This window comes from Megalops cyprinoides, chromosome 16 (assembly GCF_013368585.1).
Source record: "Megalops cyprinoides isolate fMegCyp1 chromosome 16, fMegCyp1.pri, whole genome shotgun sequence".
Classification (NCBI taxonomy): domain Eukaryota; kingdom Metazoa; phylum Chordata; class Actinopteri; order Elopiformes; family Megalopidae; genus Megalops; species Megalops cyprinoides.
The window spans coordinates 5,564,986-5,580,531 of NC_050598.1; the positions used below are offsets into that span (position 1 = coordinate 5,564,986).

A 15,546-nucleotide genomic window follows, 5' to 3' on the forward strand; every position below is an offset into this window, starting at 1 on the left:
ACACCTCTGCACACCCCCCCCCCCACCCAACCTCCTCCTACCCCCACCCAACCACACATACATCTGCTGACCCCCTCTCCGCTCTGTCCACTCCCTGCACCCCACATCCAGCCAATCATGTCCTTCCACGGGGAAGAGCGCCAGTATGAGAGGAGGTATATAGCTTCTCGCCTTCCTTCACAAGACCACTCCGATGCTGAAGATTTCCGTGGAAGCTACCACCTCCTCTCACGACCGCCCGCAAACTCCCAGGTTAAGGCAGGAAGAGGATGCTGTGCTCACAGCTCCAGGTGCTCCTGGTGGCCCTCTCCGCATCCGTGCTGCTGGCCCGAGTCGGTGGGGCCCCGCAGAGGGAAACGCTGGCCGGACTACTGAGGACAAACGTCGCCGATGGCAACAAGGTGAGGGGCCCCATCCGTGCGCAAGCACCCCGGTCTCATGGGGACTTGTGGGGAACTTAGAAGTCCTTTCAACTGTCCTTATGTGGATGTTGATGATCAGTCTGTAACGTAACCTCATAGGATTGTCGTAAGTGTGTGCATGTGGTGGGTTGAATCAGGAACTCAGCTGCACCCAACTGGAGCCAAATCGCTGCTTCTGTGAGACAGTTTAGGTGGCTGCGCTAATGTGCTTATTTTGTGCAAACCATTATAACAGGACCATACCCATTTCAGGAGGAAAGAACCTCTGAGCCAGCTTGCCTTGCAGATAACCCTAACTGACCAACAGACTGATGTGGCAGAAAGGTTTTTGTCCCGTGGGTTAACTCCAGCCACTGTGCTTTTTAGCTTACATGGGTGTTTGTACCATAGGGTCTGAGTGCAAATTGACCCACCTATCACCAGAAGCAAAAGTCAGAACACAAAACAGCTAGGAATTTAAATACAATGATAGAAGGTCCTGGAGAATTTCTCACATTATTTTATACAAGTGTAAATTGCCTCTCAGATTAAGGTAGAAGTCTGGTAAGGCAATGTCTATTTAGGTTGAGGGTATTCTCATTCAATGGTCAGCATGAGAACTGTAAGAGAGCATTTCCCTGACGTCAGTTAGCCTTGACTAAGTACAAAAGTTCTTCATTCGGACAAGGAACTACGTCACGCCGTTGGACCTAATTAGGCAAATTTGGGGTTCTTCTGGAAAATGCGGTCCTCCCAAAAAGAAGCCACAAGTAATTTAGGATTACTTTCAATAGCATTGATGTATATTTGTTTAGTTCTATAGTCATCTAGTATGACTGGAAATCATATCCCTAAGCAGTCCTCTCCTCCACCTCCATATTACAGGATCTCTCGCGTGCCCTGCTGCTGAAGATCATGTCAGACCTGATGACGCAGGGGGGGGACGAGGTCCTGCCGGAGATGGAAGAGCTGGGCATACGCGAGGAAGTGGCGCGGCAGCTGCCCCTCTCCCAGCGCGAACGCAAAGCAGGCTGCCGGAACTTCTTCTGGAAGACGTTCACCTCGTGTTAGTACGCCGCACCAAGTAGACCCTTGTGTCGATCGGTTGTCAGACCTGTATCGATTTGTAAACAGATAACTCTTTCTTTCGCACTTATCTTACTCTTGAAAAGCCTGTACAATGTATTGTAACCGTATCTGTGTGAATACAAGAAGGACTGACCATCCGGCCACATCTTGGAAATCATCTCTACCCTTGTTTTCAGTAAGTAAAGCCATGTTGCACCAATAATGATTCTACGCTCTTCAAGATTTGGAAGTATGCTTGATCTTTAAGTGGTTGGACACTGAGTGGAGCTGGGCTCCAGGACCGGGGCTGGTTATGGTCATTCTGACACCAAGCACTGGAGGAATGTAACACTATGAACAGGAGAAGTTGGGGTGCAATGTTCTCCCAGCAAACTCTACTCATAGACTCTGATTAAAACCCTAGCAGTGTTTGTTTTTTCTCAGGCTGTGTCTGAATGTCTCTTTTCTGCACACTATCTTAGCAGCAGATGTTTTTCACACTGCTCCAAAACCCAAGCTACAACCCATTTTAAAAAGCTAGACTACAAAAGGAGAGTCAGTCAAATGAACTCACAAAAGAAAAATCAACCACTGTAAAAATGGATGGTTTTATTACCAGAGCAGTTTCCTACAATCGGCGTCAGAAATTAACACACACACGCGCGCACACACACACGCAAGTGCTGGTATCTAACAACCAGCTGCAATAACACTGCATCTACAATCCAAATCCTTCATACAAACAGCTTTGTAGTGCACAGGATCACTGATCACCTGGTTTTAAATGATCACAGCTTTCCGACACCAGCTCTGGGTCACACAGAGCGGCCGCCTTGGGTTACAAATAGAAATCATGAATAAAGAACTGGCTTCAAGGCAAGCTTTTTTCAAAGTGGGATCTTAGTTCTTCATGTCAAGCTGGACCTGGTGGACAGTACTACATCATATTAGGATAAACAATACAAAACAGCTATCCAACAGGGACAGCTTCATTTTCCATAGTAACACATCACTAGAGCTCTTTCACACAGTACATCGCTGTCCTCCTTGTAGTTTACTAGAGAAAGCTAACCCATCATCACACTAGGACCGAAATCACTAAAAGACTAGGTCAATCAAAAACAAGTAACAAAAATCAACTAACGAGGACGAATTTCTGTTGACAATAAATAAGAAAAATTGCAGCTGTAACAATCAATTCATGTTTCTCTTTTTTCTCCTGTTAAAAACTACAGAAAACCCATTCACAACATTTATGACACTGTATCTTTTCTTGAAAGACATTTGACAACCACACATCTAGGTAAGGCTCACACCAGTTAGTGTAGTGTTTCAAAGTGAGAGCTGAATGTTATTTTTCAAATGCCTCAGCAACACAGACTGTTGTGAATGCCTGCCTGGAAGTCAGTCCTCGTTCTTTTTCCATATTTGCTACTTCCTTTACCTTGCATTAACCGCATGCATATGAAGTATTCCAGACCCTTCTCTTTCTTCAGCAAAGACAGCCTTGCCCAAATGCTTGGACTTCCTGCTCCATTTGTCTGCAGAGACTGATGGGAAACCCCCACAGCCTCAAGCCAGCAATCTGGAATGAAGCCAACACTGAGGATACTAAATGAGGCAAAACAGGCCATCTAGTTTCTGTACTACACATTTTTCTCCTTCATGGTTAAAAAGAGCTGCTTGCAACTTGTACAAAAAAAGTCAGCCAAACATCAAACAAAGCAAGAACATGACATCACATGGACTAGGACTACAGAAACTGAGACAACACCAACTTCTATACAGAACTCTACCATCAGAAAAAGTACAATAAAGAGTAAGAGGCAATACACAACCAGCAAGGTGACCAGACAAACTTAGGATTCAGTCCTATACCAGAACTAATCAGGGTTTGTGAAACACCTCCGATGATGGGGTGGGTTCTTTTTTTCTTTTTCATAACACATGGAACGGATTTTACTCTTCCTTCATTGCACCTTAAATCAGTAACAGTCAAGTCACAGCACTAAAAAAAAAAAAAAGAAAAGAAAAAAAAATCTAAAGCATCCAACACAACATCCCGTAATGTTTGTCCAACGCTGCACTGATGTCGCTATACATCCACGGCTGCTTAGAGAGGTGGTTAGATCCTCTGCTGACAGGGGACAGTCATGAGGAAAGGTGAAGGGAAATGGACAGGGTTTCTTATAACACCCCCTTTCTTCACTGAACCATTTTCCTCTCTCTTTCTGTGTGCCAAACGTTTCTGCTGCTCAAAACATTCTGCTGAGAATCCCTTCTCTGCCAATCAACCTTGCTCTGAAATGCACAGACTAGCATGCCCATTTCAAAAGCGCAGGGGCCTCATTAAACCTAACATAGAAAATAGCCCTTCCTTCATGTTAAGCCATGCTGTAATGCAAAAAAAAGCCTTCTGTTTGGGTCCAGTGGTTTTGTGCCAAAAACTACCAACCTTTTCAAACCCACAAAGCTTGCATGAGTTTACAATGTGAACTTCTTGAAGCAAAAAAAAAAACAATAATAATGCAGCAATGAGAAACATCTTAATATTGTTATCATTATCCTTATCCTTAGTTACGAACTATCATTATTGTTATGAAATGTTAAAGCTGCTAAACGCCTGCTCCTGCTGCCTCCTGCAAGGTAGGGTTGGGAATGAAGCGCTGGTGCAGTGCGGATTCTGGGAGGGGGTAAAAATTCGCCCCTGCTGCCTGCAGTACAGGGGCGTAATACAGTACTCAAGGGGATGGGGATGAGGGGGAAGGGCGTGGCAGGACTGGGCCTCTCTCTCCTCAGCCTGCTCCTCGGAGGCCTTGCGCTACGGGCACGGAGGTCAGGGGGTGGGCGCTATGGCCTGCACTCTCAGCACACAAGCACTTGTAATGGAGTTTTCCAGGAGCAAACGAGTACAAGGACATGATGGAAAGATTCAAGCATCCGCATTATGTTCCATGCTCCCAAAAGTGATTATATGTGTGAGAGTGTGTATATGTATACATACACACATGCACACATATATACATCTCTGTTTGTGTGATGGACTCCTTCTCCATTACATGCTGTGCAGCAGTTCTCTAAGCCTGGCCCTGAGAGTTAATGTCAGAGATTTCAGGTGATTCCCAGATTTGATGGAATCAGTTCCGAGACTGATTTTGGGTGACAGGTAGGGGTTTCTCTGTGACCCGAGCCCAAAGCCCCCGAGCAGGTCGCACGTACTGCAACACTCGGACCCTACCGTTGACCCGCAGGTCCCAAACGGGGGCCCGTGCCCTCACTGTGAGTGCCATGCCTGAGTCGCTTTCGCCCAGGAGAGCTTTGCGGACAGGGGGAGGAGGGTGGGGGAGGAGGGGCGCGGGGGCAGGGGAGGCAGGGGGAGCTATGGCCCCTTGTCCCGTCAGCAGTCGGTGGAGATTTTAGCAGAGAGGTCCTGAATGCGGCGGGCGCTGCAGCTCTTGCACAAGATGTGGCCGTCCAGGGGGTAGCAGCCGCGCCCCTCTCCTTCTGAGGACAACAGCAGGCCGCACTCCTGCAGAGGACAGACACAGACGGCAAAATTCCACACGCTGCTGCTAATCAGTTTGTCACTTTTTTCCCGTTAGCCTGCTAATATACTGCTTCTGTGAAAGTCTGAATCAAAACACCACATTAGCACCTACCACGCACTTCTTTGCCTTTATTACTCCTACTTTAAGTCCTCTTTTTGGACATTATTATTAAACAGAAATATCAGTACACCTTCAGCTGCAAATTCCTGTCCTCTGTCATACCCACTTTGAGTCCTCCAAGTAGGAATTTAGGAGATACTAAATCCGACATAGGGGATAAACCCCTGATAATGCCACTGCCAACAAGAAACCATGGTTGATTTCTGAGTTTTCTAATCTATACAGTAACAGTTTAAATGCAACCATTTATTAAAAATGTCTTATGAGAGGAACATCTTAAAATGCGATAAGCTCAAGAGTACGGGGCCATAGGGAAACAGCCTAATCCAGAAAGGTTTCTTATTCTACAGAATGCACCTCACACACCAGCTGGAACGTTTGATGAGGGAACCACAAATACTATGTTAATACTGAAAACTGAAGAATTATTTTGGAATGCATAAAGATAAAACATTGAGAATTTCAGTTAACTTCAATCTATCTTACTGCCAGGGTACCAACTTCTTCCTGTGTGTCTCTGTCACATTCCAAGGTACTCCTCTGATAAGATGCATTTTATGGTAAATCACAAGGTAGACTTGTCTGGTCCTCTACAATTACACTCTGCCCAAGACCACGTTATTGCGCATTATGCGTTTTGAAGTAAATACACTGAAACTGAAAAACAACAATTAACAAAACCTAAATACTGCCTGTGTAATGCTCTGCAACGTTATGAGAACGTTATGAGCTAACTGAGATCCCTCCCCCCTCTGAAGGGATGGGACCCCCCCACGACAGCAGTGGAATGGTGCCGCTCACCTCACAGACATAGCAGTTGACGTGGAAGCTGCGGTCCAGGGCCACGATCCTGACTGTCTCCTCCTGCCCGGGTTCGGGCATGATGGCCTGGCCACACACAGAGCACCGCGGGGCGAACTTCCTGTGAGGGTGGGAACACAGGCGTTAGCACTGACCAATGAGCTTGCAGGACGAGTGAGCAGCCCGTCAGTGGATGTGACCGGCAGTTCATCTCAAGCATACAGCACTGCTATGGAAACAACCACGCCTGCAGGTTGTTGCCATGGCCCTGAGAGAAAGCTTTATTAAGTGGTGAAACCAAACAATGCTTTGACCATGGCAGTCATCTCCAGGTCAGACTTTTTTTTTGAAATCAAAGCAGTTGGCACTGATCACCGGGAAACCACATAACCAAAACAAACTATACTGACTCCAGTAAGACCTAGCTGGCAAATATACCAAACCATGTTGATAATTCAGCAGTCATGATACTCAGGTAATGCTGGAGCCAAGATGGTGACCTCTGGCGTGTCCTGCACAGGCAGAGCTGGTCAGATATGTTTCGGCATAATGCACATGGGCAGGCTATTTGGCGTTTAAGCTCCGGGTTGAGGTAAGCCAGAGAGAATTTCTGTCTGTAACAATCAGTCACGTGGCCGCCCCTCTCGCCCAAAGCAGCTCACAAAGTAAAGGCCGCACAGGTGCATGCGGTACACGAACAACGGCGCACACAGAAAACGGCAGACTAGTCTCCCAGTGTGCATCGAGCCGTAAGGCAGCGCTGCAATACCCAGCCGAGCCTGACCTGTGGAAGTCCTCGATGCAGTGGATCTGCGAGGTGGCGTCCACGGTGAAGGGCACGCCGTCCAGGCAGCAGCCGCACACCACGCAGGTGAAGCAGCGCGGGTGGTAGGCCTTGCCCATGGCACGCAGGATGCGGTCCAGGATGGGGTGCGAGCACTTGGAGCAGCGCTCGAGGGTGCTCTGCCGAGGGGCGCGGGGGAGAGCGCGGAGAGAGGGGGAGACGGAGGGGGACAGAGAGAACGGAGAGTTACAGAGAGAGGGAGGGAGAGGGAGGGGGAGGGAGAGAGACAGAGTGTCAGAGGCACAGTTCAAGTCATCACATGTCTAGCGAGCCATAACTAAGAACATGAACACAATTAAACTTTCTATCATTAACTTTAAAACTTTATATCACACAGTGACCTTGTATTTATCTTATTCCTAAACAGGTATGCACAACTTTCACAGGCAGCCAGATTAGATACAGATACACAGATATATAGACGGATAGACAAACAGACAGACAGATAGACACAGAAATCCAAAGTCGTCACAGGGCCATGAAAGGACGAGGGCAGTGGTGAACCCAGAGTGAAGGGGGCCCCACTCACAATGTAGCAGCTCTCGCAGTAACTCTTCTTGTCCAGGGCGTAGAAGGGCTGGCCGCGCAGACGGGCGTGGCACGTGATGCAGGTGAAGCAGTCCACGTGGAAGACCTGCTCCATGGCGATGCAGCCGCTGCCATCCCCCAGGACGTTGTCTCCGCACCGGGCACAGCGACCTGCAGGGCGGCGATGGAGAGCAGGAGGAGGGCATGACGGGGAGCAGGGTGGTGGCAGACAGGAAATCAGAAGAGGGAGGTCAGAATAAATTAAATTTGAACATATGATCAAGTGGAAACAATAAGAAAAACCAGCAGTGCTGGTAACAGTCGAAGCACAAAAGTGTTTTGTCACTGGTCTTCACACTGTAAACGACATGTCACAATTTACATCCACACCATCAGAAAATGACTTTGCAGTCTGCTAACCAATTCAGACCTAAACCGGGCCCAGAACTGCAAACCTACATACCAAAGTACTCCTCTGCTGGGGGGTGATTCATGTCATACACCAGTTTCTTAGTCAGCCGCTCCAGCTCATCCTCTGGCCTTGGCAGCGGCCCCTTGTGGTCACATACGGTAAAATGAAAAATTAGTCCATAGAAACTGATGAAAACAGAGCCAAACTTTTAAATAATGTAACTGTCTGCATTCGTAACAGGTGAGCCATTACGTCAGCTAGAGGACCCTTTAAAAGGACAGGATGGGTTAAGTGATCCTGTGTGTACACATGCTGCACCCAACTATTATTAGAGGAACTACTACAGCTTGACATGAGTAAAAGGACCAGGCAGGAGTGGCTGCATTGTGGCGAGAAGGCGCCACAGGGACCCTGAGGGCCCTTACCTTGCTGGCCGGATAAGCAGGGCTGTGGGAGGGAGCTGTGGGCAGGCTATCGGGGCTCCGCTTTGGCAGGGGTGCCTGGGCAGCACGGGGAGCTGGGACAGTGGCGGCGGCGGCCCCCTTGTACCCGCCCCCGGCCTCGTGCTCTTGGACGGGGGGAGGGGGAGAGTACCAGGCCTGCTGGCCCGGGGCGGGATCAGGGTAGGGCTGTGGGCGGTCCTGCGGCGAGGGGCGGGAGGCGTGCTGCCGGGGGGGAGGGGGCGTGTAGGCCTGCTCTGCCTGCCTCCCCGTTTGGGAGTAGGTGACAGGCTGGGCCGTTTTGACCTGGACGCTGAAGCGAGGGCCTGTGGGAGTGGAGGCGGTGGTGTAGGATGCCGGGACAGGCTGGGGGTACGGTTTGTGCGGGGGCGGATAGGGGTAGTCCTGCTGGGGGCCAGAGACTGGGGGCTCGCTGGGGTACTGGGGTGCAGGGTGGTACTGGGTCTGGGGGTGAGCGGGGTACCCAGTAGAAGACCTGCCCTGGGACGGTGGGCCTGGCGGTTTATAGCGCTCCCCTGAGATGGGTTTGGTGTAAGGCACATTGTCATAGATCTGCAAAGAAGAGAAAGTCAGAAACAGGTAAACATGGACCTCAGGTAAATGAGACATGAGTGGCATTTATAGCTACAGCCAATATTACTTTTGTTATTTAGAGTTTTGACAAATCAGCAGATGTGCACAGGGCCAGATCAGATGCCCATATATGAATAAATCATCTTCACCTGGGACCTTGAGTTCTGTGGGTGGCTGTCCAGGTCAGCCAGCATACAGGTGAGGGAGTCTATCTCTGCGTCAATGTTGGTGAGGAGCGTGCCAGGCTTCTCCTGGCCTCGGTTCTGCCGGAAACCATGGGAAAGAACACCACATTTGAATGTTCATAACCTACTGACTGAAATGACAAAGGCAAATATAACTTCTGGTGTTTAACAGCACACTTACCGCACTGCTATTTCTTTGCTTTCCCTTTCATTGTTTAAATCAATGGTTTGAGTATCATTTTCAAAACCTTGTAGAGCATGCGTCTTGCAAGCTTAACCTACAGTTACTAAAGAATCTGATGAAACTAAATAATGTTGCCCATTTCACCAAGACCCCAGATGCAATACCATACAGTGTACTGCCCCATGTTGCAACAGAGGCCTTGGAGCTGACCCACAGCCCTGATTTCACAGATCAAAACCCCCAGCCCTGAATTAATCTGGTCAACACTCTTACTGTACCTACCTGAAGGTCATAGCTGGCCATATGTGGATTCCAGGAACAGCGGTCATCTTTGGGGCCATGGGAAGGTGGGTAATAGTGGTCATTTGACTTAGGAGATAGTGGGCGGAAAACCGCCGACCCAGAATCCTCTTGGTGTGGCATGACCCCACCTGGGGAGAGAGACAGAGAGAAGAAAGGAGAGGAAGAAAGGACACATAAACACACATCCATTCTCTTCAGCTTTTCTTTGTTTTCATATTGGACTGGTCACTGCTGTATGAACACTTGGTCACTTTTGTATGAGCACTGCAAGAAAAGCTGGAAAAGTGTTTACAAAATATGTGGCCCACATAAAACCCTTGTGATGCCATTAGTGCTTGTTTTAAAATTCATTTGGGAAAACTTTAACCCCAGAGAAGAAAGAAATAAGAAATATGAAGGACTACTCCCACGTGTTTGGGCTTCCTGTATATGTTGCATCCCGTTTCAGATTAAATATCACCAACAGTCAGTAAATCCTTGTACTATGATACTTTGATTTCTTGACAGACCAAATTAACCGAACTCAGAGTCCAATGACATGCATGATCTTACCAGTGGGCCCAGTAGCCATGTACCTGGTGGCCATTCCACTTCCTCCTGCACCATTCTGAGCATAGGTTCCGTACTTGGGCCGCGTTTCCACAGCGACCTTCTTGGGAGGCCTGTAGAAGGCAGCACCGGACGGTGAAATTTGGGGTGCAGGTCTCTCTGGGCTTCCCAGAGTCCTCGGCGGCAGCCAGGTGGGACCAGACATCTCTGAATTCTGTGGATGGCAGAAAGATTTGGGATGTTTGGAACAGTCTCCCTCACATCTCTACTCAGGTACTTCAACCACACACTGTGGGTGGGTACAGCACACCCCCCACCAATAGTAGATAGATTTACTAGAGAGAAAACTTTTGGCAGCCACAGCGGGGAAATTCATCGCCACATCCCTGAAGACCTGAACAGTTCCCTCACCTGAGAGAGCAGCTACCCTGGTTAAAGTGACCGCCTCACTCAGGAAGAGGCGGCAAAATGCATCAGCAGCCAGAGCAGGCTTCTGAGTCCTTTGCCAGCGGGCTCAGGGGAGGTGGGGAAGCCATTTCCGGGTAACGTTGCCCACTCTGCTTACCTGATAACCCAGGGAGAGACCCATCCTAAACTCCCCAGGTGCCAGACTGGGCGCGAGCTCAGCTGAGGAGCATGGGTGTTCCTGTCCCTGCTGTTCCGCCGCCACACACAGGCTGCAGCCAGGCACAGGAAGCTACATCTACCGCATCTTTAAATAACAGGTTACCAGGGGAAACTGAGCCACGTTACATTTTTGGTTTCCTATGGCAACCCCACAGTACTCTGGCAAACAATAGGCTTGTTGTTAAAAAGCAGGAAAAGGTACCCGTCCTGCATGAACGAGGGGAATTCCAGTGGTCAGGGACAAACCCCTTTCCACCCCACACGCGCATGCACACACACAACTCACACAGGTGCTCACACTAAGACTCATACAGCTTATTCTTCAAAAACACATGGTAAGTGGTCCTCACAATATACAATAGCTATTGTCTTAGATGGTTGTGCGAGACACCCCCCCCCCCCACCACCACCACCAAAAGCACACACGGAAACAACACAGGATATGTTGTGTAATGATCTCTCGGTGTAAGCACCTGGTTGTGTTTTCCAGTAACAATTACACAATGCCCACACATCATTTTATATTTAATAAACTATGAAAATGTCATGCATTAACTGGAAAAAACCCTGAGACAGTTCCAAAGTCGCGTGGACTACATACATTCACACCACTCAGCTGTGTAGTCGTTACTAACCATTATATTGGTTTGAATGTATCAGTGATGACGCTGTTATTCAAACGTCTCGGCGATATTGACGTGGCGATAACTGATCTGTTTGTTCACTTTAAAGATAGCGGCAAAAAATGCCTACTTTCATACTTCAGTCTTAACAGATTTGTTCCTTCTTGCAAAGTCACTTACAATGTAGTTTTTTTCTGTATATAAATTATAGTCTTTACAATTCGTGTTCCTATTCAATGTTCACTCACAGTAGTTTAACGAATGGCTAATTTTTGTACTAGTTTTGATAATATTCCGCGACGAGCAATCCCGGTACTTCTCGACACCCAGCGAATGGACTGATGCACAGTCTGAATTTAAGCCTAAATCCCCGGCTAAGTGCATAGACTTGAATCCGAGGATTGGTGGGCCCGACAGCAATCGCAAAACCGTTTGAGCCTGAAATGATAAACTATCCTCCATGCACATTCGCCTTCGCATTGCAGTAGGTCTGACAATAAGTAAAAACGCGAACACGCAAGCAATCTGTTGCCGACTGTGTGTCAAACTGTAACTCCAGCGCGCTTTGCCGGTGCACACCGCTGACAGAACTGTAACAACGGAAGGCATTCGAACGCGTCAGCGTGGAAGTGAGAGCAAACTTCGCAGCGGTACTAGCAACAGTACGAACACGGTACAAAAACTACATTCGAATGCGGTTCATCACGCCGATTATGTAGCACGAACATCACAGCAATGGCAGACGAAAAAACTCTTTCCATACCTTTTGGAAATCCTGAAATCGCCTTTATCGGTAGTTCCCCTGCCTCCTCTTTTTCATCTGCAAAAGAAACAAAAGATACTTGCGGCCAAATTGTGCGGCTAAGTACAATAGTAGTGGCTGAGCATGCAACACTTTTCTGAATTAAAACTTTCCAACCAAACAAAACGTGGCACACTGAACCATTGCTCTAACAATCAAGCGTTGATTTATTGCACGCGCATGCTTTGACATTAATTAAAAACATCTCATATGAAAAGATCTTAAATGTAAACTTTTAGCAACACATTCAACAGAAACTAACAATAATCACCACGAATATATAACTCGATGTGTTGTAGCTTTAATTTTAAAACAAAATCATGATCAATTGTATATGGTTGTTTACTTATTTGTGTAGTTTCTGGTCGCTACCACGTTTACACTGATATATCACCCAACAAAACGTTTACACTTGTTGCACTCTAATCAACCATCGAATTCAAATATTTGGTCAATTCTTAATTCATTTCTCATGCAATGCTTTACTAAGAAAACAAACTTTTAAAGGACTTTGATTTAGTCATTTTACTCTCGGTAACCTACTTTTCCCCAGGATCCTGCCCTTTCCACAGGCCTACAAATTCGTCATCGCATTCCATGCGTGTGACGTAGGTCGCTGGGAGCTGATGGAAGCTGTAATTTTAGATGGCTTGTGCGCCTGTCGCCCATACCTAGATGGCGGGCCTTTCGATCAGCCGAAACTCTAAATGCCCGGCAATCGAGGCGCACTGTATCTCGGTCTCTCGTGATGTCTGAATCTGGAAAATCTCCAGGTTTGCAGTGCTCACGTAACATTGGATTTACACACCAGCAGTAATTCAGCCCAGCCTTTGTTGACATGCATTTAGTCCTGCACGTCCAAAGCCAGGCTGTCACACTATGTGGTACACCATAATGGAAAACCGTTCATATTCAAAACAATTCATATTTTAAAAGGTTATATTACATACATTTTTATGAATGAGTGTATTTTCATGGGCAAAGACAGACATCTCACAATGCAAACCCATAAGCAGCGGCATTTTACATACTTTTCACAGGATGTGAAAAGTACCCGATGAAATGTGCTTCAGCATGGTTTTTTGTTGTGTCGTAAGAGAAAGCGAACTGCTGGAAATTCACACATACAACGCTATTCACAAAAAGATGGATTATCTCATTAGGCAAGCGAATGGGTCATGTGACAGTCACTGAAATGGAATCAACCACAGCCGTGGGAAAGAGGGTGGACGGAATTGGATGCTTACCTGAAATACCCCATGCGCGAATAAAGCTGTCATCTCTGTTTGTGGAAGATAAACAGACTGATGATTGTTAGTGATATTTAATTGCGCTGGGAAACACGATTCGGTCAGCAACTTCGATCAAACCTACCCGTCCGTTTCTGTGATAACTGGTGTACCCGTGAATACGAGACGATTTGCTCTAGTTCTGAGAATTGGCCGGTAGAAGTTTCTCAGAATTGCGCTATGAAGAAGACCTGAGATCCTACCTGTGCACAGTTACGGAAACTAGGCCAGGGGCGCATCCATTCACCGACAGGTAAATTAGGTTAAATAAACGTGAAGATGTCGCGATAGGTTCAGCATAAATTTGGTCAGTGCATATTGATAACTACTTTTGTAGTGAGTAGTAAGTCGCAGTAACAACTTAATACCAAGCTATTGAAACAATAGGTTGAATATTGAAATAGGGAACCAAGAATTGACAAAATTGATAAAGTAATTTTATAGCTATAGGCCTACAAAAAGAGTTGGAAATGATCTGAATCCAAGTATTCCTCCCATACATGTTCCTCATCATTAAATGTAATCCATTAATTCATCATGTTTATCTGTGAGAAGAAACTGAACGTTGGAGTGTTTATACACATATTTTTAAAAACTATATATACATACTGTATAGCATATATTACCTCTATGAGAATGGTATGCAGGCTATGTTTGTGTCATTTGGAGACATGTTGCTGTGTTAGTATGCTGTGTTGCTGCATAATTAGATTTAGCCATACCTGAAAGCACCATTTTATTCCAGTTTGACCTGTAATTTCTTTATGGACATATACAGGTGTGATACAAGGTATGGTGTAGGGTTAGCCGTTGTGTATCAGTTGGCCTCTTCTGTTTTCTGTTGTTTCAATGTAGCTAAGCTTAAGCCTCTGTTTAGAAGGATAATGCTCTGTCCTTAAATAAATTTGTTTATCTATAGTACACCAAAGCACCAAATGAAGATGTAAGGAAGCTGCTTTGGCTGATCCTTGTGATGTTAATCCAGTTAAGTACTCAGAGCTGTTGATTCCACTCGACCACTCCAAATATCCCTCCTCACCTCATCCCCACTTTTGGTTCACCTAAGCTAGTGACAAACAGTGGACCTCTGAGCATCCGCTATCGCAGTGATCCTTTTCTTGCTTACACGAAAGGTGCCTCCTGTTCATTTCAATCTGCTACGCTGCCACTGCCTTTTCCTGCTCTGAACATCTGGAAGGGCACTAACTATGAACGGGGACTTCCCCTCTGTCTCCGTCTGTATCGCACGCACGCACGCACGCGCCCTCACTCTCCGACCGGATGCTGTTTCCAGGGAAGCCTTTTCTCAATCTTGTTTTTGCATGCTGTTTTTTTCTTTGTCTTTTCTCTTGATTTTTTTTTTTTTTCAAATTTCCGCCTCCGCCTCCTACCTTCCGAAGTAGCAGAACAATCTCTCTCTTTCTCTCCTTTTCTCTCTCTCTCTCTCTCCCTCGGAGCAGCGTATACGGCAGACCATATATGTACAAAAACTTTAGACATTGCCGGGTGTCGGGGCAGGGGGATGTGTTTATTGAGGAAACAACCGTTTGTGTATGTCCCCCATTTCCTGGAGTGTTGTAGTAGCCTTGATCCAAATTCACAGCGGTGGCTGGGAACAATGGCTGTATCATCATTGAGAGCTGGGTTACAGAGACCGTGTCAGATCCTGACCATAAAAGGTACCCATCCGGGTGGGGAAGGAGGAGATCAAATATTAAAGGAAACTGTGAATTTTGTAGTACATGCATATTTGCATGCTTTGCATATATCTGTGTGTCTGCTCTGGCTTGTCCACCATAACACATATCAGAATATCATTGTTTTTTGCAGTAGACCAGTGAGTTACCTTACTGTCAATTAGCAGATGCTTTTCTCCAGAGCAACTTAGATAGGATACAATTTTTACATGTTATCCATTTATACAGTATACAGTGCTGGCCAAAAGTATTGGCACCCCTGCAATTCTGTCAGATAATGCTCAATTTCTCCCAGAAAATGATTGCAATTACAAATGTTTTGGTAGTAATATCTTCATTTATTTTGCTTGCAATAAAAAAACACAAAAGAGAAAGAAAAAAAAGTCAAATCAAGTATCAATTTACACAAAACTCCAAAAATGGGCCGGACAAAAGTATTGGCACCCTTTGAAAAATCACGTGATGCTTCTCTAATTTGTGTAATTAACAGCATCTGTTACTTACCTGTGACACATAACAGGTGGTGGCAAT

The 15,546-nt window shown here is 46.5% G+C and overlaps 2 protein-coding genes across 2 annotated transcripts; one reads left to right on the top strand and one right to left on the bottom strand.

The window, feature by feature from the left end:
• The first annotated feature begins 269 nt into the window (after positions 1-269).
• Positions 270-1,472, top strand: sst5 (somatostatin 5). The gene is made up of 2 exons (XM_036547627.1): positions 270-401; positions 1,287-1,472. Exons 1-2 carry the CDS (start codon positions 270-272, stop codon positions 1,470-1,472), a joined length of 318 nt encoding a protein of 105 aa, XP_036403520.1.
• A 3,340-nt stretch (positions 1,473-4,812) lies between these two features.
• Positions 4,813-12,621, bottom strand: trip6 (thyroid hormone receptor interactor 6). Its single transcript, XM_036547620.1, has 11 exons — positions 12,573-12,621; positions 11,991-12,047; positions 9,981-10,191; positions 9,408-9,556; positions 8,906-9,019; positions 8,148-8,735; positions 7,774-7,864; positions 7,312-7,481; positions 6,723-6,901; positions 5,939-6,059; positions 4,813-4,998 (listed from the first exon to the last, which is right to left on the bottom strand). Exons 3-11 carry the CDS (start codon positions 10,180-10,182, stop codon positions 4,867-4,869), a joined length of 1,746 nt encoding a protein of 581 aa, XP_036403513.1. The 5' UTR covers positions 10,183-10,191; positions 11,991-12,047; positions 12,573-12,621; the 3' UTR covers positions 4,813-4,866.
• Positions 12,622-15,546: the final 2,925 nt, after the last annotated feature.